General features: G+C 43.6%; 1 protein-coding gene across 1 annotated transcript in view; it reads right to left on the reverse strand.

Moving 5' to 3' along the window:
• Positions 1 to 13,349: 13,349 nt before the first annotated feature.
• Positions 13,350 to 24,527, reverse strand: part of arhgap35a (Rho GTPase activating protein 35a) — a 60,158-nt gene continuing 48,980 nt past the window's right edge. The window contains exons 4-7 of the mRNA XM_084558972.1: positions 21,747 to 21,824; positions 20,325 to 20,456; positions 18,742 to 18,847; positions 13,350 to 17,930 (exon numbers count right to left, since the gene is read on the reverse strand). Coding sequence (XP_084415098.1) covers positions 17,447 to 17,930; positions 18,742 to 18,847; positions 20,325 to 20,456; positions 21,747 to 21,824 — 800 coding nt within the window. The 3' untranslated portion in view covers positions 13,350 to 17,446. The remainder of the gene's footprint in view (positions 17,931 to 18,741; positions 18,848 to 20,324; positions 20,457 to 21,746; positions 21,825 to 24,527) is intronic.

Here is a 24,527-nt window from a genome sequence, read left to right on the forward strand (position 1 = left end):
ATCCAACTTTTGTCAGCATTTTCTAGCAGCATGCAAGAGATTTGACACCTTGTGAAAATCCAGCACAGTTGACTATTATTGTCTTCCTGACAACATTTGCTTTGCTATCACCCACACGCCGCGATGCAAAGTGAACGCAGCTTAAAACATATTTCGACATGAATACAAAAACCACTTAATGAAACCATTCAATCATGCTGCAAAATCACCATATCAGTATGATGAGTACTTGCCATAATACTCTGATGAGTACTCAGCTTTATCAAATTTAATTAGATTATAAAGGCTTAGTCTCCAAAAGAGCTGTGGGTAAGTAAATCACGTGTTATTCAGGAGCTGAGCTTAAGCCAAGCCGACTCTGTACTGTAGCCCCAGACAAAATGCCTTCAAACAAATTAATAGTCCATTAAATAAAAGCAACCTCTGCCAGCCAATACTACCTTAAAAGCATATTAGCATTAGAACAGAATAGACACCCATTTGTCTCTTAGGAAAGTGTTTTTAGCAGTGAGGGGAAACTCAGGGATGAGTTAGCAGCCTCGTGTTTCTTTCTTTACATACATGTGACTTCTGGTGTGGGTATTTATCCCCACAGTGCTGTGAGTGATGATGCGACCTAACCCTGACATGATCAATTCTTTCTTTTTATTTCTCCCTTTCCTTTTTCATTCTACATTGTCACTGAAACTCATCCTTCTCATTTAAAAGGTACTGTATCGTCCCATGTCTCAATTAATCTAACGCTCTCCCTCTGTTTGCCCTTCCGCTTTTCCTCTCCTCGCATCCCTGCATCCATCTTGTTCCTGCCCTCCCCCTTCCCTCAGGCCTGGCCACCACTCTGGTATTCCCAAAGTCATCTGCAATCAGACATCGTCAATGGATTAATTACACTGTCCTCACACAGCTTGATTGAGCATCTAACATCTACACCCCACCTCCTCACCTCCACCCACTTAGGAGACCTTGAATGCTTTCTTCTCAACATCTTTTCATCTCACTTCCATGCTTCCTCCCCTCCTTCCTTTTTCTACCTTCTCCCCTGAACTTCTACCTTCAACCCACCCCAGCCTACTCTTTTCTAAAATGACTACAGCGGTCATCCCCCGTCTTCTCTGGAAGCCTCTCTAATTGGAGATCGATTGTGAGGGCCCTCTCCATGATCTCTCCTGAATATTGGGATCACACTAATTGAAGAATTAACTTAGGTGAGACTCGAGCCTGGCAAAAGGAAGTAGGAGAAAGGCAAAGACAGACAAAATGCCTCAGCTTAAAGAAATACGATAACGTTCACAGGGGTGCATCCAGGCGCATGCACAGGCGCTCACTTACAAAATGAGGTAAATACATCCAAGGAATCAGAACTCCCTCGAAGATAAATAGCTACAGACGTTTCAGGAGATAGTAGGATTCACAAAATGTTACACTAATTATTATCTGATTTTGAGTAACTTTAATCAGTAGTGCCTCCATTAGCTTCATTAACAAAACCAAAAAAAACTATCAGAGGACAAATTAAAAAACCTTAAGTCTTCACTACAAGCGAGTCATTATTTATTTTTAGCAAACAAATGCACACCGTCTCCTTTTCACTGCTCCCACCAACACACACATCCACTTCACATCAATCATGGATCCCAGACCATAACCCCAAAAGCAGAGTGCTGCTTTGAGTCATTCTAAAATCATGATGGATGACAACTTCCCAAAGCAATTCCTCTGCGTGCCAGCATCATTTAACTAAAGGCATCAACCTGCCCCAGCCAATACCACGCCTCTGTTTCCCCCGGACTGAGAGTGCCGGACTCCTCCTTTCAAACCCCTGACGTGATTCGGGGGGGAAAAAAATGGTCCTGAGTAGACATATGAAGGCTGCCACAAAAGAATGAGCTTCGCCCAAGTTTCTGATCGCGAATCTGTATTGCCGCCCTCCTCTTTTTCACGAGCAGTAAAGACAGCGAGAGATGAGACCGCGAGGAGGTTAAGCTGACCTCAGGCTCATGCTTTGGAGCGGCTTACCCTGGAGTGTGAGATGACAAAACATTTAGCCCGATCTCACTTGCAGCTCACTGACAGGCTGAAACAAAAGAACAGCCTCGGAGGAATTTAAAATCATTGAATGAATGTCAATTAATTTCACAGGAAGGAGTTGAATTGATTAGAATATAAAACAATCTTTCTTGAAAGCAAAAGGGAATTGATGTCCAAGGCCTTCAAACAGCGAGAGTGGGGAGACAGAGAAACGACAGAAATGAAAGAAAGATGGATGATTTTGTGTGTATAAGTGTTTGTGCTTAAATAGGGAAAGCGTTCAGGTGCATGTGTGTGTGTGTGCATTTGTGTGTGTGAGCTCAGCAGTTGTGTTGCACGCTTGGCTGGCAGGGTGTGTGTAAAGTAATTAACATGATAGCCTCCCTCTCAGCCTGATAGCCTGTTCCCTGCAGCGAGGTCGTTCAACAGACACCAACAGACACCTGAGCTGCGTCTCAGACACAACCCTGCAACGCATCTCTAATGCAAACACACACACACACACACACACACACAGGCACAAGCACACACAAACATGTTCAACCCACATATGCCTGGTACCAGCAAATACTGAAAACATACAGCTATCAGCAGAAATGACATGGTACATGCAAACCTGTCAACCCCATACTGTATCATAGTTGACAAACAGTTTGTGGAAATAAGCTGACATTTATAAATTCAACCTGACAATCATATAGACGCAATGCAAAAGATGCATTTAAGAGACAATGTGGAAGCATGCAATAGAGGTAAATATGAAAACAGTGAGCTAAAATCTGCCACAGCTGCACAGTGAACAGAATTTTTTAAGATATTCAATGCACATCTATATCAGATACATTCAGATTATCTCAATTCTGTATATATTCTGAATAAAATGTAAGTAAAAGTACAAGTATGATTAATGCCAAGATCACTCATGATGAATGAGTTATGGCCAATAAAGAGCGTTATTTTTTAAAACCACTGACACTGACTTTTGGACCTGGCATTTGTGTGGATGTTACATAGACATGTAAATCCCACCAAAACAGTAAATATGCATACATGTAAAACAAAATAACTTGGAAATAATTAAGAATTTGGAAATTCAGTAGAAAATGGGGCAGGCCCAAACTGAAACCAAGTGAAGTGGCTAACAGATAACCACATACGGGAGCTACCAACACTAATAAAATATTTTTTAGGCTAACTTTTTATTAATGTCGCTGAAATCAGTGCATTTTGATCCAGTTAACTAAAAACAAACAAACACAGAGCAGTAAAAAAACATAACCTCTCTTGTTGAGGTAATGAGACCACAGGTGACCAGCACAACACAGACACTATTCTTTCTTTTTTTCCCAGCAATCTATTGTTTCCCTCTTCTTCATCCCTCATAACCCTGAAGACCTTCTCGCTGGTCCTCTAATCCTAAAACTGAGGCTTGCACAGACCCCCAAACACCCCCTTCAGCCCCACACAACCCTCATTTGCTAAAGGATTAGAGTGGGGGCACCAAGGTCAAAGTTTGGCCACCACCAGAGACCCTGAAAAAGAAGAAATGCACACAGCCCCAGCGACCACAGAGCCAGTGAGACACATAAACACACTCCCATTAGCATTGTGTGAACTCTGCACACATGACACTGCTTTAGAGCGCGCGGTCTGAGCGGTCTAAGGAGCAGAACGGCATTATGTATTCACATACTGTAGATGTGTAGGCAGGACCCTAACCCCAGACACGTACTGAAACAGAGACACAAATTTGCATGAGCATATGCAGAACTAAATGAGCTGACCTTAACTCTCTAACTCAAAAATACAAATATACATTTGTGCAAGTTAAAAAAAAAACAGGGTCAAATAACAACTTCAGGGTAGAGGGAGGCTGATGATAGCAGCACTACGGTAGGACGGAGCACACCTTCGAAAGAAGACTAAGTGAGAGAGAAAGACAGGAGGGAGAGTTAGCGAGAGAAGAAAAGTGATTGTCAGGGAGAGAAGAAACATCACTCTGAAAACTTCTAAAGAAGGCCCTGCTCTGGGTTTTAAATGCTCTCCTCCCTCTATCACTCCCTCTCTTCCTACTTTCCGCTCATTCCTTTCATGAATTAAAAGCACGGCCGGTCTGTGGGGAGAAGCATAGTTAATTCCGATCAGATCTCCTCCTCCCCCCTCTCTGTCTCCCACCGCCCTCCTCCTCTCCTCCCTGGGCGACGGTTGCCGTGCAGTCTGACAGACGGAGATGGGATCTGACAGTAAACAGGCGTGTGGATGCCCGGCGCGTGATTGACACGTAGGCAGGTCGGCGGGGGCCCGCCCCCCTCCTAATCCTGCCCTGTCAGCTCTAATTGGGGAGGTGGGGCTCTATGTCACCAAGGTGACTGATTGACAGGACCCCAGCTTTGCATAGATATGAGGGAAAGGTGGGGAGGTTCACGCATGGCATAACACTGTTAACACTACTATACTGCTAATAGAGATATGTGTGTGTGTTTATGGGTGTGTGTGATTGCTGCGCGCTCCTGCACATCCACGCCCAGATCCAGGTGAACACACTCAAGAACATGGTTGAGCACACAAATATACTCACAACAATAACAATGAACAAAATCGACATGCATACAAGATGTCTGAACGCACACTGCATCAACAAACACACACAATCTCTTAACATGCTGGGTGAAGAGCAGGGCTGTGAACACTACAAGTGCTGAGATATGGAAGGAGCTGTCCAAAGGTCTTCACCATATCAAGGCCAAGTTACGACAGGGCAGCGATTAAACAAAACACAGGTCTAACATTTTAACCTGTGGACATGCAAATGTAGTATATGTGCCAATGTCTGTCAGTACATTTGTGTGTGTATAAAAGTTGCCGTTGCAGTCTTTTGGACACTGACGTTCTGTAAGGCAGCACTTCTCAAACTTTTTCCACCATGCACACTTAGGGAAACAGACACACCAAAACAATATCAAAGAATTGCACTTGAACACAACAGCCAACAGTTAACTCTAGTCCGAACATAGACAGTATAAAGAGTTAAACTAAGGCCAACAATGTGGTCAATCTATGTCTGCCACATGGATATAGGGAAGACACAAATATAAAATGATGCAAGTTGAGTTTTAGTGAAATAAAGGTCAGCACTTTTAGTTCACTTACTAACATCCACTAATAACAGCAGAAAGAGACAGGACCGTCAGTTTTGCTGGTATTTATTCATAAACCTAATTAATGAACAAATTAATATTTTGACTTCATAAAAGTATGGAGGTAACCACAGTGATTACATTTTATCCTGGAGAGAACATGAACAGCTTAACCAGATTTTCATCCGGAGCTGTCAAGACTTTTCACACAAACACACAAAACTTGGAGGTGGCACTGGAGAAAACCTCAATGAAACACCAAAATCACCAACTTCCTCCTATGGTCATCATGCATTTCTGTACACAACCCGATTGTAGAAAGGCAAGGAGATAATGTGAAAATGGAGCAGTTTGAGAACAACAACAAAAAAAAAAACCTAAATAAAACTATGGCCTATGATGAGGACATGATTCATTATAAGCCACTGAAAAAGATTAGAACCACATCTCTAAGTAAGTATCAAATTACCTGCTCAAAGAAATCTGAATTTGTAGGGCTAATTATTAATTTTCACAACTGTTACCCTTATTTGTGACTTTATTTTAGGGATAGTGTGTGTGAGTGCACGTGAATGTATGCGTGCATGGCTGTGTTTTGATTGACAGCTGCCAATGACCTGTGCCAGTCAGAGTGCCATGCTGCAGGGCGGTGGGGTCGATCGCAACGGAGATGACCTCCGCCCTCATCTGCATCCTGCCTTCATTAGCAGAGCCAGGCAAGGAGAATAACAACCCAATAAATTAATAAAGAGAAAGAGGGAGAGAGGAGGAGAAGGAGGGGAAGGAGCGGACAAGAGGAGAGCAGACAGAGCAAGGGTAAAATGGGAAGAAAGAGTGAGGGAAGGGAGGAAGCAGGTGTGTGGAAAGGGCAGAGAAGGAAAGGTATGAGAGGAAAGAGCAGCGCACTGAAGTATAGAGGGCAGAGAGTGAGGAGATGGGGGGAAACGCTACACAAATTGAGTGTGTATATGTGTGTGTGTGAAGGCTAAGTGTGCATGGTCAACTCAGGTAGAAAAAAAAAGCTAATGAATGATAAGTAGAGAGATGCAGAAAAAGACAAAAAGGAGGAGAAAAGGTGTTTAATTCATCCCCATCGTTAAAATCCAAATAGCAGATAAAATTATGCATCTGCTATTCACCAAACCACAATTCCACCAAATTTATTTACCAAGGAAGGACCGCAAACAGAATCCAAATAAATCTCTGGGGCTGATTAACAAATGTGGCCCAGAGCCCTGTTTAAAAGAGTATTGATACATAACCATCTGTACTGGCTACTAAATGCCAGTATAGACAGAGACTCTCTAACTGGCCCACAGAGCCACATTTTGACGAGTCCAAATGTTCCAGATTTTCTCTCTTTCATTCATGACTGAGATGAAGTTAGCATGCCAACCGCACAGAAAATGTGTTAATAAAGAATGAGGTTTAATCATCTACTATTTCACTGCATACATAGCCTTGCTGTTCTCGTTCACAAGGAGACAGATACAGAGGAAAATACCTCTCCAAAAAATCTCCACTCTTCCAGCAAAAGACACACAGCAGAGTCCAGGGGAAGCTTGCCGTGTAAATAAATTATGAACAAGTATGTTGCATGGGATAGATTGTTGGTCGAGAGCTTTCCCAGGAGGACTCTAGTAATGATGCTTTCTCATCTTCCAGAGTTGTATAGCAAACACCACCTTCCATTACTCCATCTTCATCAGCATGACGGATAGAAATATCCTTACGTCATGAATTTCTCAGAGAGTAGCTTCCAGCAATTGATTGTATATTTATCCAACTCATCTGGTATTGGACATATTAGTGCAGTGGTTGTCAGACTTCTTTTTGTCTCTGTAACCCCACTGTCCTTGCCGATGAGATGTGAAACCAGCATACACCAGTGTGTCTGGGAAGGTCCTCAGTCAGTCAGGTCATGGTACAACCAAAAACATTTAAGGCAACTCGACTTGCAGAGTTTCTTAAAGACGTTTCGCCACTCACTCAAGTAGCTTCTTCAGTTTTAAGGCACTGTTGGGGAGTTGGGGTTTAAATAGGCACATCTGTCAACACCCGTCAGAAACTTGCTTGACTGGTGCCTGTTACCAAACTCCTCAACAGTCCTTTAAAACTGAATAAGCTACTTGGATGAGCGGCAAAAATCCAGTTGCCGTTCTTTAACGTTTTTGGATGTATTTACAGTATTTACACTTTAAAGGTCCAGCATGTAACACTAAGTTACTATCCAGTGGTGAGGTTACAGATTGCAACTAACTGAATTCCCCTCCCTGTCAAAGCGTGAAGCAGAAAACTACAGTTGGCACCACTTCAGTGTAAAAACGAGTGCAACCAGTGTTTGGTTTGTCCATTCTAGTCCAGTGTAGAAGCATGACGACACAACATGTCGGTCTCAGTGGAAGAGAACCAGCTCCCTATGTAGATATTCTAAGCTCACATGATAATAGATGAATAAAAACATAATTCAGAATACTATAGTCCCTTTCTGCTCACAGATCCCCATAAATCCCTCCTTTAGTTGTCTGTGTTTTGATGGTTTTCTTATATTTCTATGTAAAGTGGCAGAAGCTTGAAGAACTATTGGTCCATTACTATTTTCAGCATTAAACCATTACTTAAAACATTTATTTATCCATTTCATTTACCCATGTGTTGTAATCATTTTTTCATTGATCTTAGCCAGTTCAACCATTGGTCAATTCCTAGGTGTATAGACTCACTCATCTTAATTAAACTATTCTGCATTCTTTCCAACTAACTCCTGGAAACTGCAGAAGTACCTTCTGACTTACAAGTATCTCTAGATGAACATCACAGTAGTAGAGAAATACAGTGGCAAAAAGATCTAAACAAGTTTTCTGACTGCAATGTGTGCTAGATAAAGGCAGCGCAGAACGCTCAGTTTGAAATACTGAGAGTTCATAGAGCAGATCAGAGAGAAATCTAACTGAATTTGGAGAGGCGGCAACACCAGTGCTCTCAGGAGCAACGTGCAGCCTGCCATAACTATCTAATAACACACATCACATCAACAAGACCCATCTGCTGAAAAGACACAGGTAATGCGCCTGGCCCTATTTTCTGTGTCTCTCTAACTGAGAAGTGCTGCTTGTTCAGGGTCGAGGAGTGTGAGTGTCGGGGAGCGGGGCCTGCTGTGCTGGGGAGGAAATTCTCAGGACGATCGATGCAGAGGATTAGGATCGGCTTTGGGGCTCAGAGGCCTGGATCTGAGCAGTATTCTCAGTGGGGCCCCTGGGAGAGCTAGAGAGGAAAGCTGGAGGGAACAGAAGAGGAGGGCCAGGGGATAGAGGAAAGAAGGCTAACCTGGAACTGTCAGGAGGCTGAGAGAGGGTTGGCCAGCCTGGGAATAGAAGAGCAGTCAGGATCCCAGTTGACATTATGAATGGCGCTGAAATTCTGCCACCCACTCAGATAAACACACACTGGCCAGTCTGAATGGATAAGTTGGAGAGCAGAGAGGAGGAAAGAGGAGATTTAATTCAACATGAGAGAGAAAACAGATTGACAAACAGGAATGAAGTTTGTTATTTTGTCTCCTTACACTCCATCTTTTAATTTTCTTCAGGGCAAATCAGTAGTTGTTTTCTAACTTGATGAGCGCAGTGCACAACAAAAGGCTCCTTCCGTCTGTGTGTCTGCCTCTGATGCTCATGATTGGTCAGCCCGTTCGCCAGCTCGCCGCTCTCCCCCGGGTGCAGACGGTTGGATCCATGATTCATTTTGCAATGAGGAGAAAAAGGAGAGAGCGCATGTGAGAGAAGAAACAGCCAAGACCACTGGGAAATTATACGGTGGAGCGGCGTGGTGGATCTGGAATTAAACGGCATAATTAATCAAGCAAAAAAACAAGCACGTTGCTCATACATTTATTATTTGCATTTTTTCCACTTCAGGAGATGTAATCAGCAGATATACATTGGGGCCCTTGATCCTTGTCACAAAGACCTGAAGGCCGAGCGCCCACTTCGACCACTGACCCTCGAAGTGTGATCAGTTCTGCTCAGTGCTTTATTTTTTCCTCACCGACTATCATCTCCACACAATGCCCTCTGCCTCCAAAGTAATCTCAACAACAAGCAGAACAAGTCCCACTGAATCATGTCGTTGTCTGCCTGTCCTTTAAATTAGGGTGTCTGCAAAATTGGGTTCACAACTGTGAGCTCTCTGCGGAGTTGTTCTGCATTATGCAGCGTGTGCACTTGACCCGATAAAGAAAATCTAGCCACCTTTAGAAAGACACCGTGCAAATATCACAGAAGTGGATCACATAGCAGCAACGAGCCGACTATCCGTGTAAACACCTGACAAAAAAAACAACTTTATATTGAAAGCATAACTGCAAACATTGCCACAAAGTCATTTCAGGTTGTATGGATATTAGCAGCACTTACTAAACCAATAACCCCTAACAATTTGTCAGACATATGGTATCGTTAATACACTTATCAAATTTAGTTTTTCTGCATTCTCTCTAAACATCTTTGCAGTTTCGCTTTCTTAAAGATGCACCTGCAAGGTTGGCACAGCGCATTTGGCTCATCTGAAGCTCTGTCTCATCTTGTGTTAAAAACCCACTACTGATCCGTTTTGTACAGCCTTGTTTTATTACCATCAAATGCTGCTGATTAGTAGTCAAGATAACAGGTCCTTATATAAATATAGTTTAATATGTCGTCCCTGTGGTCAGTTTTGCTGTGATATTTTTCAAGGTATGCAACTCGCATAAATGTAAGAAACCCAGGCTGTTAAATAATACATTTGTGCACATTATGTACACAGCTTTATAACTTTGATTAAATAATGTTATTGAATGTTTTCTACTACTCCAAGTCCGGTATACTTCCATCTGATCAGTTACGTTTTATTACTATAATAAGGGAACTACATAAGGCACAATAATGTCTTTCAAAAACTATATTTTGCCCAGTTATTATTAGTAATGAGAACATTAGTAGTCATGTATCCTTGCTATTGATATTGATTTTTTTTACAGGCTATCTGAGATTGCTGATTTCAACCTGTATATTTATGGGATATATTTGCACATCATGGCTGTCCTGGCTTCCATACATGCATCTAACGCTCATTGTGCCCATTACCCATTAATACATCCGCCAAACGCTTTGAAACGTATCACTTTCCAGCTGGTCAATATGGCTTGTTCCTGAAGCGCCGTCATCAATCGAGGTATCAATATGGAAATACCAGTGTGACCCAGACATTAATCAATCGGGCTCCTCGGGGAGGTGAGGGAGGGCAGGGGCACCTAAAATCATCAATGAGACGGATCGGCCCGCAGTCAGGCTCGGACAGTCCGTATTGATAAGAGCATTTCCACCTGTAGCGGCCGGAGCGGAGAGACAGGGCACATCTGAATTCAATACCCGCCGCCGCAGCTGCGAGCTCGAAGCCCAGAAAGACACGGTTGAGCGGAGATACGTGCCTCGACTCATCATAAGACCAGTCTCTTTTTTCCTCCCTATATGTCCCTTTCCTCCTCTTTTCTGTCTAGCTCAGAACTTTTAGGCCGTGCCTCGCAGTGAAGCACCACGTCTCTAATACAGAGCAACAATGACTTCTAATTAAGTTCTTTGTCTTTATTCCGCGGCTTACTTTGCAGAGTAAGCCACCCCCACCCCCCCAACACCCCACAAAATCTCTGGAGTTTAGTCAAACCCATTTCCTCCACCAACTTCAAACTGTGAGACTGGAAGTGGAGCTCGACATCAGTGAGAAAAGTCTTCAGATGCTCGTTTCTCGCATTCATCTCACTGTGAGCGCGGGATTAAAGCGTCGTCTCACTGCTGACATCCAAATCTTGACCGAATCAATTAAGGTCCATGCTCTGTGTTTGCCTCCTTCACCCAGATACAGCTGAGGTTGACGGGTAGCGTGAGACAAGTCAGCCTCCTAGTGGCGCGTTTGTGTATGCGCAAGGAGAAGGCAGGAAAAGTCACATTTATATCAAAGGAACGTTTACACAGTAGATCAGTGTGGTTTAGTTAATTTGCTTAATGAGCAGCACAGTGTGAGTCTAATAGCTGTATTAAGTTTCACTTTTCCAAACTTTTAAAATCCTCCCCATACTTGTGACTGATCCAAGAATCCCAGCCAACCACCAGTGGTTTCATCCCCACATTGGCCCGTCAAGCGATGTCGACGATCCCCGTATTTGACTTCCAATCAAATCCCCGGCCTCTCTTCCCCTCATGATACTTCTTAAAGGTTAGAGTTCAAGGGTCGTGCGTCCTGTGTGCACACAGGCCTGCCCTTTTCACTCCCAATCAACCGCTCTCTCTCGCTCTTTTTATTTTTTTCTTCCTGTGCCAGAATGGCGAGATGCACCACAAAGGTCATGGACATGGATTTCCTTTGGTTTGACTCAATGAAAAGGTCAGATGAGGGCACCATGAAATGGCAGTGAGGCCTTCACGTTGCCCTCACAGGGACCAAAGTCCTTACATCGCCCTGAAATGGCACAGACTGAGCCCCTCTAAGGGCGCTCTCACAGGAACCAGGAGGCTCCTGCGGGCTCCAGTGGGCTGCTGTGACCTCGCTCTGTCCCCCTGTGGCTTCAGTGTCCCTCAGCGATGTGCAGAAACAGCAGGACAGCAAACTGTGGTACGAAGATGATCACATGTGTGAAACTTTTTACAGCATGGTGTGATGGAATTCAATGTTTACGATCTTCCTGTGAGTGTAAGTAATTCTGTTTTAAAGGGTTTCTAACAAGAAGGTTATAAAGACTGCCCTGCAACTGCCAAGAAATCTTAGAAATATGTCTTTACCGACATATCTGGATAAATTGCTACATATTGGGCCTCAGCTCACCAAACCAGTTTTCTGTGATGGTTACAGCCCTGTCTGGTGTACCCTGAACAAACAACGGGTAATTATAGACAAAAACTGTACATTAATTAGAGATATTACATTATTTGGGGCAAATTTTTCCAGAAGCCCATGAATTGCTGGTTTTAACTGAAAGTTTACTGTCACAATTTTCTAAAACATGAATAGCTAAGCATATAAAATAAATAACGGGCCTTTTCCAGACTCCCCAAACTATTATAAAATTGTAAGATCTGAAAATTGTAAGATCTGATTTGTTTGGGAGACATAAAATAAGTAGGCATCCTCAGATTAGTCGTGGTGGGGATACAGATGTTTGCAGCACAAATGTAAATGATAGCAATAAAGATTCTAAAATAATACCTAGCAGGTCAATATGAAACGACCATATAATCCAAAAAATATTATCTCACTATATTGCGGGCATATTTCAAGACATTTGGAAGCCTTTCAGTAGGCTTCTTCCAACTTTTGAGCAAATATCTTTCTGTAATAGACCCGAATGGGTGACTGACGTTACCAAGACGATGATAACTAGCTAATCTAAGCTAGCTAACCGTAGTTAGCAAAGTTGGCTAAGCTTTTTGATATCGCAGCACATAAAAACGTCGTTGAGCCTCAATATATAGGTAATGTTTTTAAAATGTTACTCACTGCTAGTAAACTGTTGCTGTCCTCCAAATATCAGACGTGACAGAATAAATTCTGCCGGGCCCCTTTTCATAGAAGCTGTTTTTGACAGGCCAAACCTTAGTTAACACACGTGTAAACTGCTAACACTAATTATGGCCCTGTTCCATTTAGGTTGACCAGGGCCTGGTGTTGAGCTAACTGGCTAGTTATGGGTGAAAAATGAGTGGGACAAACTAAATGGAACCATTTTCACCAGTCGCTTACTTCCTGTGCTGAAACTGCTTTGAAATGCCAAAATGGCTTCTTTGAAATAGGCCTGTTTACTCCAGATAGTTGTATTTATCTTTTCATATGCTTTATTCTAAAGCTGGCAAAATAGGTGTGTCAGGAGACAGATTTATAACGAGAGTCTGAGCAAAATTGGATGCACCTGACTAGCTACCTTGCTAACATAGCAAACAGATGTGATGAGCTTGAGTGACATGGGATAGGGACATGTTCATGTTAGTTTAAAAGAAAAATTATGCACTCAAGGTTGATTAACTTAAATTGTATTCCATAAACAAGTCTCAGCAACTTACCTTTTAAGACATCACTTGACCCCATAAGACCATCTTCAGGGTCCTTCTGGATCAACTATGTGACTCTTTCTAAACTGACCAAGCATTTTTCTGCAGTGTATACACCAATAACACATTTGTCAGTACGTACATAGGCTATCAGCCAATATTGGCCAATAAAAACAACCAATAGGTACTATTTGGGCCATATTTGTGACAATGTTAAAAATATTATTTTAATTCTCTCTCACATAATGAAAAATGACCACCTGAGAGAGTAATAACTAGACTCCCCCAACGTCATGATGGTGGCTGTTGATGCCGCTGCGTATGTGCTGCCTTTTCACCACTCTTTATGCAGTGGACAGCAAGCAATTTTAAATTCTTCCTTGACGTTGTAATTAGTCAGCAGTCGGCTCTTACTGGGGATTAATTCTGAATGAACTTCCAAATTTGACAACTTTTCTTTATTAATTTTCCCTTGATCTGGATTTGTGTGTGTGTGTGTGTGTGTGTGTAAGCAATTAATATGCTAGAAAGACACAAGAAACGGGAGATTTACAAGATTTGATTTATTAACTATGATACAGATCACATAAGGCCTTGCTGTATACACCATTCCCATTGAGACAAATTACCATACTTAGCAAATAATGACAGTTTTTTTTGTTTGATGTTATCTTTTCAGTTTACAGTACTTCATTTATTTATTTATTTATTTTTTTTTCATCCCTGGCCCCCACCCCCTATTATTTCTTAATATTTTTCATCATCTCTTAAATAGTGAGAGTGGTGGAGCCCTCTTCCTCGGTCAGGAAGAAATCATGCACTATACTGGGCTTGCCTCTCAATCGTTCACAAAGAAATTGTTAAAAAATGCTTTGTATTTTTTTTTTAATTATTAAAATAAAACATAAAAAGAAACTTTTTTTTTCTATCACCACTGACTAAAGGGCAAAGTGTTAGACCCCCTAACATACCAATAAACAACCATTTGAATATAGTTTTGCTTGTTTCTCAATTTAACTTAACAGACATCTGTCACCATTGTTGCAAAAAAAGGAAAAAAACAAACTAAAGAAAAGCAATGCAGCCACATATTATCGCTGAACCAAAGTCACATTTTTTATTCAACTGTTCTTCTAAATTGACACTTTGCTTCCCATCTCTCCCTCGACCCTTTTTTCCACAGTCTTTGGCTGCCTCACAGTCAGTTCAGTATTAACACATTGATATACACAGGGAACGCCACTGGCCGGCGTTCACACACAAGTACCAGTGGTCACCCCTCCTTCCTCCCTCCGTCTCCCAAATAATGATCCCATTCACCCGTTTGCTGTCCGTCTTCCCTCCCCCCCTCTCACTCTCACCCCCATCTCTCTCACACTTTCTCTGAGGATCAGTGTGTGTAATCTGGACGAGCTAACAGGGTTACACAGTGGGGTAATGACCGCAAGGAGAGCTGCATTCCTCTCCTTCACGTTTGTTTGGATCACGCTGGTGTCTGGCCGTCTGCCAAGCACAGCTTGCTAGTGTGTTAGCTCAAAATCGCCCAAACACACACTCTAAAGTCCTCTATCACACACACATACACCCACACACAAGGTAAATAGGTAGCGTGGACTGATAAAAGCTCCTCCAAGAGTTCAGTGATTGGTTGAATTATATTTTTTGGGGGCAGAGAGAGACGTGCAGAGCTGCAATTCAACATCAAACTGAGTGACCTTGGTGAGCATCTGCTTAACATTGACACGCATAAGTTCACATGTGCACACTCTCACTCGAGCTCACAAAACACAGAGACACGTGTGTGTGTGTGTGTGTGTGTGTGTGTGAACACACACAAAACCGGCTTCGATCGGGGCTCAGCAACGCTCCTCGAGCCCCATCTTGCTGGTTTCTACGGTAACAGCAAGCTGGGCCGAGGAATTTTGTGATGCTCCATTCCAGTCATGCAGATGGATGAATGGACTGTCTGTTCTGTCTGCTGTCTCTCCCAGACCCAACTGTCTCTCTTGGACAGGGAATGACTAGGGGATGTGGTGGCATAACAGTGACAGCGGGGGCAGTCTGGCGTAGTGGTTACACTTTAGCAAATTACATTTCGAGTCCACCAAGATCAGGTTTGAGTCTCCTTCCCAATGAGATAGGGCACTGTGTCCTAAGAGGACAGCATGCTGTGGCCTGGAGCAGTGGTTACCAATTATTTCCAAGGATAAAAAGCCTCCCACCTGTCTCTTATTTCTGCCTTGTAATGCTACATTGTGCCTCTACGTCGTTATTTCCTTCCACTATATCATAATGTCTAGGAACTGGAATGAACTCCTTTACAAAGATCTGAGTACTGAGCTGCTGTCCACAGGGAAGTGGAAACTAACAACAAAAGACAGAGAGGCAATTCCATTCACTGCATGTCTAATCAACTGCAATGTGGCCACATGCTTTGTGGCTCCTTAGTGTGGATTCGCATAATCTCACTTGATGTTGTACCAGATTTAAAACTGCTGTAGCCATTTCATTTATAATATTACACTTAAGTTAATTCCAACTAATGTACAGTGAAGATTAATCCTGACAATTGCACCGATGAGAGAAGAGAAACACACAGTGGGATAATAAGGGTGCTACGCCCATGCAGTAGTGAGGTTACGGCTGCAGTACCCATTTCTTCCTCTAGATGTCAGTGGTGTGCTCCCAGAGAGAGAGAGAGAGAGAGAGAGAGAAAGAGAAAGAGGAGTAGGGTGGACTGACAATAAAGTGAACGGTGGCTGTCATGTCATGGCAGCTCCAATTTAAAATGTGCCTTCAAAGTGCTCAGAAAAGTGCTTTTTTTTTTTTGAACAAGGTCCTTACTATGAAAACGGCAGCACCAGCTCACTTGTAAAACCACCACGGCGTGAAAGAAGCAACATGACAGGTGAAGGTCCAACACTGGAATTATTCCCACTATCTGTCTAATACAGGGAAAGTCAGGTACAACTAAAAGGCATGGATACAGGTGCACACAGACAGATAGACAGCCAGCCACACGCTCACTGATAGGCCCGGGTTTTCTCAAATGAACGACGTCATAAAAAAGCATCAAGTCAGCGGAAATGTAAATGCAGAATTAAGGTTTAGACCAATTTTAAGGAGCTGTTTTGTTTTTTTTTTTCTTTCTTTTACAAGGACAGAGCATGAGGCTGAAGTTCAAAGTGACAGGAGGACTGGGAGGAGCCTTCCCAGAATGCCAAGGGTGTCACAGCACCCATAATCCTTTGCTCCAATTTGCTGCCCAGCAGATCCAGTCGGTTGAGTATTTTATTTTTTTTCCTGTGCTTGGCATAGTGCCCGGACTAAAACCGATTTTGTCTGTGTTTGTGTGTGTGTGTGTGTTGACAGATAGGAATTTGTGAGTCGGACAGAACATCCTGTCGGGTGAGTAGTAACACGTGTTTCTTGCTCAAGTTCTCTGTACAGTGGTGAAATAAACAAACATGTGTTCAGGACTTTCTGCTCAACTCTTGTCCCAGCTACAGCCTCCAGGTAGATACAGCAGGTGTGTGTTGCTCTGCACAGAGAAAAACAACAACAAAACAAAACAAAAAAAAAAAAACGTGCCGGCCACCGAATTCCCCAGCACAGTGAGAAGCAAAGAGATTGAGGAGAATGGCTGTTGGAGGCACACCGGACGACTGGGTGGTTGTGTCAAGTGTGTGTGAGTGTGTGATTGCGTGTTTGCTGAAGCAATCCCAACATAACGGAGTTCACATTCCCCCTTGCAGTTTAATCCCTCCCTGAGTCCCTTTAACAATTACTGGCAACATCTCAGTCTTCATTAGTGTGTTTCTGTGTGTAGATTCGCTATAAGGCAAGGAGGACAGTTCTAGATGAAGGGAGACTGAGAGACAAAGGGATAAAGTGGCAGGGAGGGAGAAAGATCATACTGCCAGTCCAGAGGATCCTCCTCAGTGTTCCTCTTTCCTGACTTGTGTGTGCGTCCATTTTTTTCTAAAAGCGACCGAGGCTCAAAGAGGCCTCGTCCTCCTTCTTCTCCCAAACATGTAGGTTTCTCCCTGTACATACTGCATCTCACTCAATTTCTCCCAACTTCCTGTTTCAATTTATCTTCTCCAGTTCCTTCCCAAAACTTCAAAATCTCTTATTCTTAACTCTTGAATCACTCTGTTATCTGTCTGCTTTTTTTTCCTCTCTCTCTTTCCCTTGATCCCTGATTCACAGCGTGTGTTGTTCCGTTGGGGGGAGATGGGGGTGCAGGGAGGGCGGCAGCAGGGCTGGCATCGGGGACTGGGGAGTAGGAGGTGGGGAATGGGGTGGGGACTGGTGGTGGTGGTGTTGGTGATGGTGGTGGTGGTGGATAGGAGGGCCGTAGTGGGGGATGACAGGAGGGGTGGCGGGGAGGACGTAGGGAGCTGGGGACGGAGTCGGTGAGGAGGAGTAGCCTCCGGCCATGCAGGAGTAGGCCGAGGTTCCTCCGCCAGAGAGCGTGGAGGTGGGAGAGCCAGGCAGGCCGTCGGTCAGCGGCTGATTGTAGAAGAAGTACGCGCACTGGTGGATGAAGCTCTCGATGATTGTCTGGTAGGTGCGGGTGGCAGTCAGGGCGTCCATGGTCTGGAAGTCTGGTCTCATGAGCGTGGGCCAGAAACAGATGGACAGGTTCTCACTGGTCATCAGGTTGGACTTGCTGTTCTGACTCACCCTGAGAAACAAAGAAACCAGTAAGTAAAATTAATTCTCCTGAGAAATCTTCAGAAAAATTATTCATCAGATGATCAGCTGGTGACCAAAAACAAGTAGTCAGTAGGTTTAATGGCCTTTAATCATAAATATATGCGGCAAACTATGGCAGTCCAACACCCTGATGGTTTGAAGTGATGAAATAACTGATCACCAAAATATGAAGCGTTGTTTTTACCCCTGCAGTCTGAACATTCCTAATTTATACTTCCATCCTCAAAACTACACTGTGAAATGTACTATAAAAGTAATCCCATCATAGCTTCCCATCTCGTTCGGCTTTCATGCTTTAAGTTTAATCAACTAGTCACCTCTCAAGAAAAGCTTTGGCCTCTGTAAAAACTTATTTTGTGCAGTTCAGTCAAGAATGATCCTTCTTTAAATCTCAAATTTTAACAAGCATGGAAAGCGTCTCTTTTAAAAATAAAATACAGCAAAACATTTTGAATAATAAACACTATTTTGCATCAAAGACGTGCTGTTTCTTTTTCATTCCTTTTATCATCTTGTGACTACTGAGATTTATCTTGACCCCTCTGGTTGTAAACCATTGTTCCCTGCTATAGCTTGAATTTAGACTTCCAAGTTTGCAAAGATGGAAAAAATTAATGCACAACTAAGTCACAAGCAGGGATAAAAAATAACACAGCATGACTCATGACACAAGCAGAGCACCTCCGGTCTATCTCTGTCGGTGATATCACCCCTGGGTCACTTGACCGGGTGACCGGCACAGCTGCCACGGGCCATTTCTGACCGCGTCACTCACTCACTTGTTCAAGTGGCTGATGACATATTTGAAGACGTCGTAATTCTCCTTGGGGAAGCGACGCAGAACATCCTTCATCGTCTGGAAGCGCTGCTCCCTATCGCTGATCTCTGAATGGCGGCAGAGAGAGAGAGGGAGGTTAGACGAGGGAGGAAAAAGTGGCTGAAAGAGCAGATTAGAGGAATCCGGCGACGAGATGTCAGGGCAGCGAGAGTGGAGATGAGGAGGGATGGAAAGAGTTCAGCTGAAAAGATGAGTTTGAAGAGCATAGCGACAGCAATTGGTTTCGGCTCTCAGCTAAATCTGTGCCAGGACACAGTGATTTCACCCTACAACGGTACAAAAATTCACAAATCTCAGAGACGAAAACACACATGATTCAAAAAGACTCCAGACAAAGACCACACACATTCTAGAGGAGGAACACGCCATGCATACACCCTTTACAGTGTCCTACAGATTACAGCAACTCACATACACATACAGGGTGTGTTAAGCCTGATGGCTGCAAGGAGTGAGTCACAAAAACTGACGTCACCGGCTAACACAGTCCATCCTGTGTGTATGTAAGCGAGGCGGCAGTGAGATCAGCAGATGTTCTCCTCCACATCCCAAACATGATTTACACTCAGAGAGTCTCGGTTCCTACAATCAGGTCAGAGTGGATCAAAAACAGATTTGAGGAAGAGTGACTTTACAGAGTTCCACCTGCCCCACATCCATCATCAGTAATCAAAACGTAACTTCCTAGAGCTTATTCAGAGTAACGTCACCATGACAATATCCACCAAATCCACTCACCGGCTCTTACTGAATGTCCCTCCCCCCCCCACCTCTCTGTCTGGTAACAACAATTAAGCTCTAATTCTGAAAATGTCAAGACCAATTTGCTGTTTTCTACAAAACGAGGGCTTCCTTGCCTTGCATCCGACTCTACCTCAGATTCCTTTTCCCACATTTCTTCTCCTCTATTGTGGCACAGACTGCAGGAGCTTTATCAGGTCTCTGTCACGGCTGAAAGGTCTCGCCAGGGCCGTTAAAAACACACACACACACACACACACAGATGCAGAGCTCGATGAGTGACAGCAGCCTCACGGCCGGGAGGGGGGTAAATCTCTCTGGCACGATGCAAGACTAAGCTACGCTTTAAATCTCCATTCTGACAGATTACAGGACACAAAAAGAAAAAGAGAGGCTGTGGAGAAGTGCAGGGGCGCCCTCGTTTATCTAACATATGACCATTTTCTCATGACTTCATCCAGACCCTTGCGCCCCCGCATCCTTCCATCACCAAGCGCAATCATCCCCGCGTCCTCCTTCCCAAAGCGCTAAATATTCTCTCCTCCATCCCTTTCTCCTTCCTTCCTCAGCTCCTTACCAAGTGGCAAATCCAATTCTCCCCATGGATGGATTTGGATTGCAGGAGTTTTGCTTGTTAGGTTAAAGAAAAGTTACAATGAAGGGAAAAGGATTTGAGGCAGAATCCCATACACCTCGGGTTTTTAGTGAAGAGCTCTGCCCCCCACACAGCCCTCTACTTCCCCGTCCCCTCAAACCAGAGCCAAACCAAACCCCAGGACTTACTGAAGGCGTCCACCAGGTCTCCCTGCATGCTGTAGGGCACCAGGGGCTCGGGCAGCTCGGAGAAGAAGGCCTTCATGGCTCCTGCTACTGTGTTCATGGTGAAGTCTTTCTCCACTAGGTCCAGGCTGTGATCTAGAAAAAAAAAAGAAATATAAAAAGGAGATTTCAAGCACAGATCACTTGTATGTTAAATAAACTGCACAGCACACATGGACATGGAGTATATAAGAGAGGTGGCCAAGATAACAGTATTAAAACCTAACTACATCTGAAACAATAGCCGTGCAAACAATAATACTAATGTTTAGAAGCTAATTTTGATTAAACTATAAAGGCTGAAAGAATCAAAACTCACAGTGTTACCCTTTTGTGATGAGAAACAATCTAATAATCCAGGACATGTACTAAATCAAACCATACAAAGATACCACAGAGTGAAGTTAGGCTGATAGTCTTTGAGGTTTGCATCCATATACTATAATACCCTTTTTTTTTTGGTAGATGTTTCCAGTTGTGCACACAACTTGGAGACAAGCGTGCATGACTTCCCCATTCAAAATCTATTGGTTATAACTAAATAACAAATACAGTCTCTGGTAATTCTTTTTTTTTTTAATAAATGGAGAATGAACGACAATTATAAAGTTAATCTGAGCGAAGAGAAAGCCTAGAGAGCGCCACTCTAGCAGAGACAGCATGTGTGGGGGAGCGGGAGGCTTAATTAAAAAAAGCCATTTTCTGATAACTTTTTAGTTTACAAAGGTAGCGCGTGTAGACAGAAGAGAGGCCAGAGAAAAGTACTACAGCTACGGGCTGAGAGTTCTTCTTGATCAGTCTGAGGAGGGCTACTGTTTTGCGAGTTTCCAAGTGCATTGCTTCCTCCTGTAATGAGTTATCTGAATCTTCAGGGGGCCTGATGAAGTGCCATCTTCAGTGCGGCTATGAGACACCTGCGCTGTAGTGTCACCTGTAATTGTCTTGTCCCACTGGCCGGAGACTCCGAATGATTCAATGCAGGATTTCAACTCCGATTACCTGAGCTGGATTTCACCCCAACCAGGCGTGGACGCCGCGCGCGTACGCACACCCGTCTTCCTCTGCTATCTATCTCTGCAGCTACATGCTTCATTAACCAAACCAATCTGGAGGCAATTAACTGCCCACAGCAGACAGGCACACGCATGGAGACACACATTGAGAGAGCATGTACACGTGTGAGGAGGCGCACAGAGGGCAGGTAGACGATTGAGGAGGCAGCTCTGCAGTCTAAAAGGAAGTGAAGGCCAATTCCCTCACTAGAATTAATGCCCCTTGGTTAATTACGGGGATTCGGGATCGGTATAGATGGAAGCAGACACGCACATATCTCTGTGGTCTTGTCTTCACACACATGTGAGTACTGTAAGAGGGAAAGTTACAAACCTTGGTCGAACTGCCGCTGCATGCTCTCCATCTCCGCCTTGTTCCCGCTGACCCTGTAGATGCCCTCTGTGCTCAGCCCTGGCGAAAAGAGGCAAGAGAAACAGCGAAATGTTACAAGGTCAGTGTTCTTTTCATATACGTCTGTGTAGGTGCACTCAGAGGGGCAAGGCTACTGCAGGATGTGCTTATGGCCTTTCCCCATCTAAACACACCATTAGCACTATTTATTAAACCCATAAAGCACTCCTGCAGGTCTGCTAAGAGCCCACTGGTGCACTGTGACGACGTGAGGCTACCTTAGTGCCACAAAATTAGAAAAGGACTTGAGGAAGTGCGGATGCCGGGTGCGTAACTTGGATGTTCAACTCAGACACTGGATATATTAGATAGCGTCTGTTTGTGCTGGGAAAAAAAGGAGAAAGCTTCCAGCTCTTGTAAAAGATTTTGTTTTACTTAAGAGTTTAGAGGGGCAAATTAAATGTGTGTCCACACGGATGAAAAATGCACGCACGCAGACTGAGGATGTGGTCAAACACCAATAAATAAGGCTGCGACAAAGATGCATGCGAGATGACTTAACAAGACAAACGAGCACGGATACAACAACCCGCTATTTTTCACACACACTTCTACCTGTCTGCTTCCCGTACGATTTTGTACTTTTGCAAATAGATTTTTAATGGCTCACAGCAGGTGCAGTCTGCTGCAATATGACTGAGGACTCCAATTAAATACTTATTAAGGAGGCAAGTTGGATTTCATTATCTGTTTAGAGCAGTAACCGTCTATCTTAATCTAATTGGCAGTTTGGAAGTTTTAAATAACTGTACTGAATACTTCATAACTTTTTAAGTCTTGCAGCGATCTGTTGGTTGAGCTGACAGACACTAACTAGCTATGCTAATGAATGCTCATTTTGTCAGAATGAGGGAAAAATGCCTTTTCAAAATGGTTCAGCAGTAGAAAACACTTTGTTTTTGAGCTCCACTGCTTTCCAAATTAAAAAAGAACTACCTCGCAGATTAAGACAAGAGTTTTTACTCAATTTTGCACCATTAAAATTGACTGTAGGTTCTGTATTTCATGTACTCATCCATCACAAACACTAGGAAACAAGTCGGACACATAACTGCTGTAAACTACAGCGCACTTCATTTTGGTTCATTAATATTTCCTTTTTCAATTTACAAAACGATAACGTTCCACCTTCCAACCTTGAAATTCTCCATTCGTTCACACTTTGCTGGTGATTCAGGGAGACAAAGAGCAATCCACAGGGAGTGAGGGAGATAGGGAGTGGCAGAAAAAGAGGACGAGATAGGGAGAGGCCGGGAGGAAATGAGAGAGCTCTCAGTCAAGGCATACAACATCGATCTCCTCCTTCTACCAATCAATTATCCACAAAAGCTTTTCTAGCCAGACACTAGGAAAACAGGGAGATAGGGAGAGCGAGGAGCGTTGCAGAGGTGGGGTGAGGGAGTGAGAGATAGGGGGCAAAATAGGACGAGCACCCGAGGATGAGAACGATAGTGGGGGGGTGGGGGGTAGTGTGAGGACGCGCAGGAGTGGGAGTCACACTGATGAAAGAGAGAATGAGAAAAAATAAAGGGATTAAGATAAGGAGGGATATATAGAGGGGGAACTGCAAAACACATCAAAGATGGAGGTTACAAGAAAATAAAAGAAACGGGAACAAAAAGAAAAGCAGGGGGTAGGGGGCAGAAAAGTCAGTTCTGAGAAGGTGAATAAAATAATTCATAGAAAAAGCTTAGAAAGGGGAGCTCTCTAAAACTGAACAGTATCCTGTTGTTCTGTTGTCAAACTGAGCACTTCTTGAGATCATTGTTGGTAAAAAAACACTTCCTGTAGCAAGCAAATGTCTGCATCTGTTCTTTAAGCCTCTATGATAACGGCATATTAGGACAAACAAATCATTACTCATGTTACCTTGTTGGGCCTATATCCTTATGCACTACATACACATAGAAATAGTATAAGAACCTAATAATACACCCATCTTTGGTGACATCTCAGCCTCCAACTGCACTTAAGTGCCTGTGGACCTGCAATCACACAAGCTCAGACAGTGCGACAAACGACTCCTGCAGTTAGCCGCGGCGTTTCTGCAGCGCGTTACTGTCTGACACCACTCCAGCTGATCCCACATCAGCCCAGATCTCAGCCCCGCTCTGGATTCAGCAGCCCAGAGGCTGATTTCATAGTTCACCATGGAGACAGGCAGTCGCTGGGTGCTGCCCTTTTCGTCGCTATGGAGGCTCCCACGGCCAGCAGATATGCCTGCACACGCTAACACGCATTCGTCACCTCGGTACCCATGAGCAGAACTCACCGCGCTGAGAGAAAGTCGGAGCCGGGAAGAGATAACAGCCGTCACTATGGATTGATTTTATACGGCTGCTTTTCTACGAGCTCAAAATGCATGAAAATAACAGAAAAATACCACCTCCATTCCTATTATTCTCAAGGACAAAGGGAGCGAGTTATGAAGCACGGATAAGGGACGCAACAAAGAGAGGAGACTTTATAATAGAGTGTATAAAAACAGATAAGTAAGACATTGTATTCACTACGTCTTGAGTACTAACAAAAATACGCCAACAAAAGCTCTGAACATAAAAAAATACAAGTAAACATTTAAAATGCACGTGACTGGAGGATTATCCGTGACATTTACACAACTGAGAATAAAGGCAGGAAGATGGGGTTTGGGTTTAAGTTAGCTACGAGTATTTTTGTTTGAGGTAAGCGGGAAAGGGGAAG

This window comes from Chelon labrosus, assembly GCF_963514085.1.
Source record: "Chelon labrosus genome assembly, chromosome: 13".
Classification (NCBI taxonomy): Eukaryota; Metazoa; Chordata; class Actinopteri; order Mugiliformes; family Mugilidae; genus Chelon; species Chelon labrosus.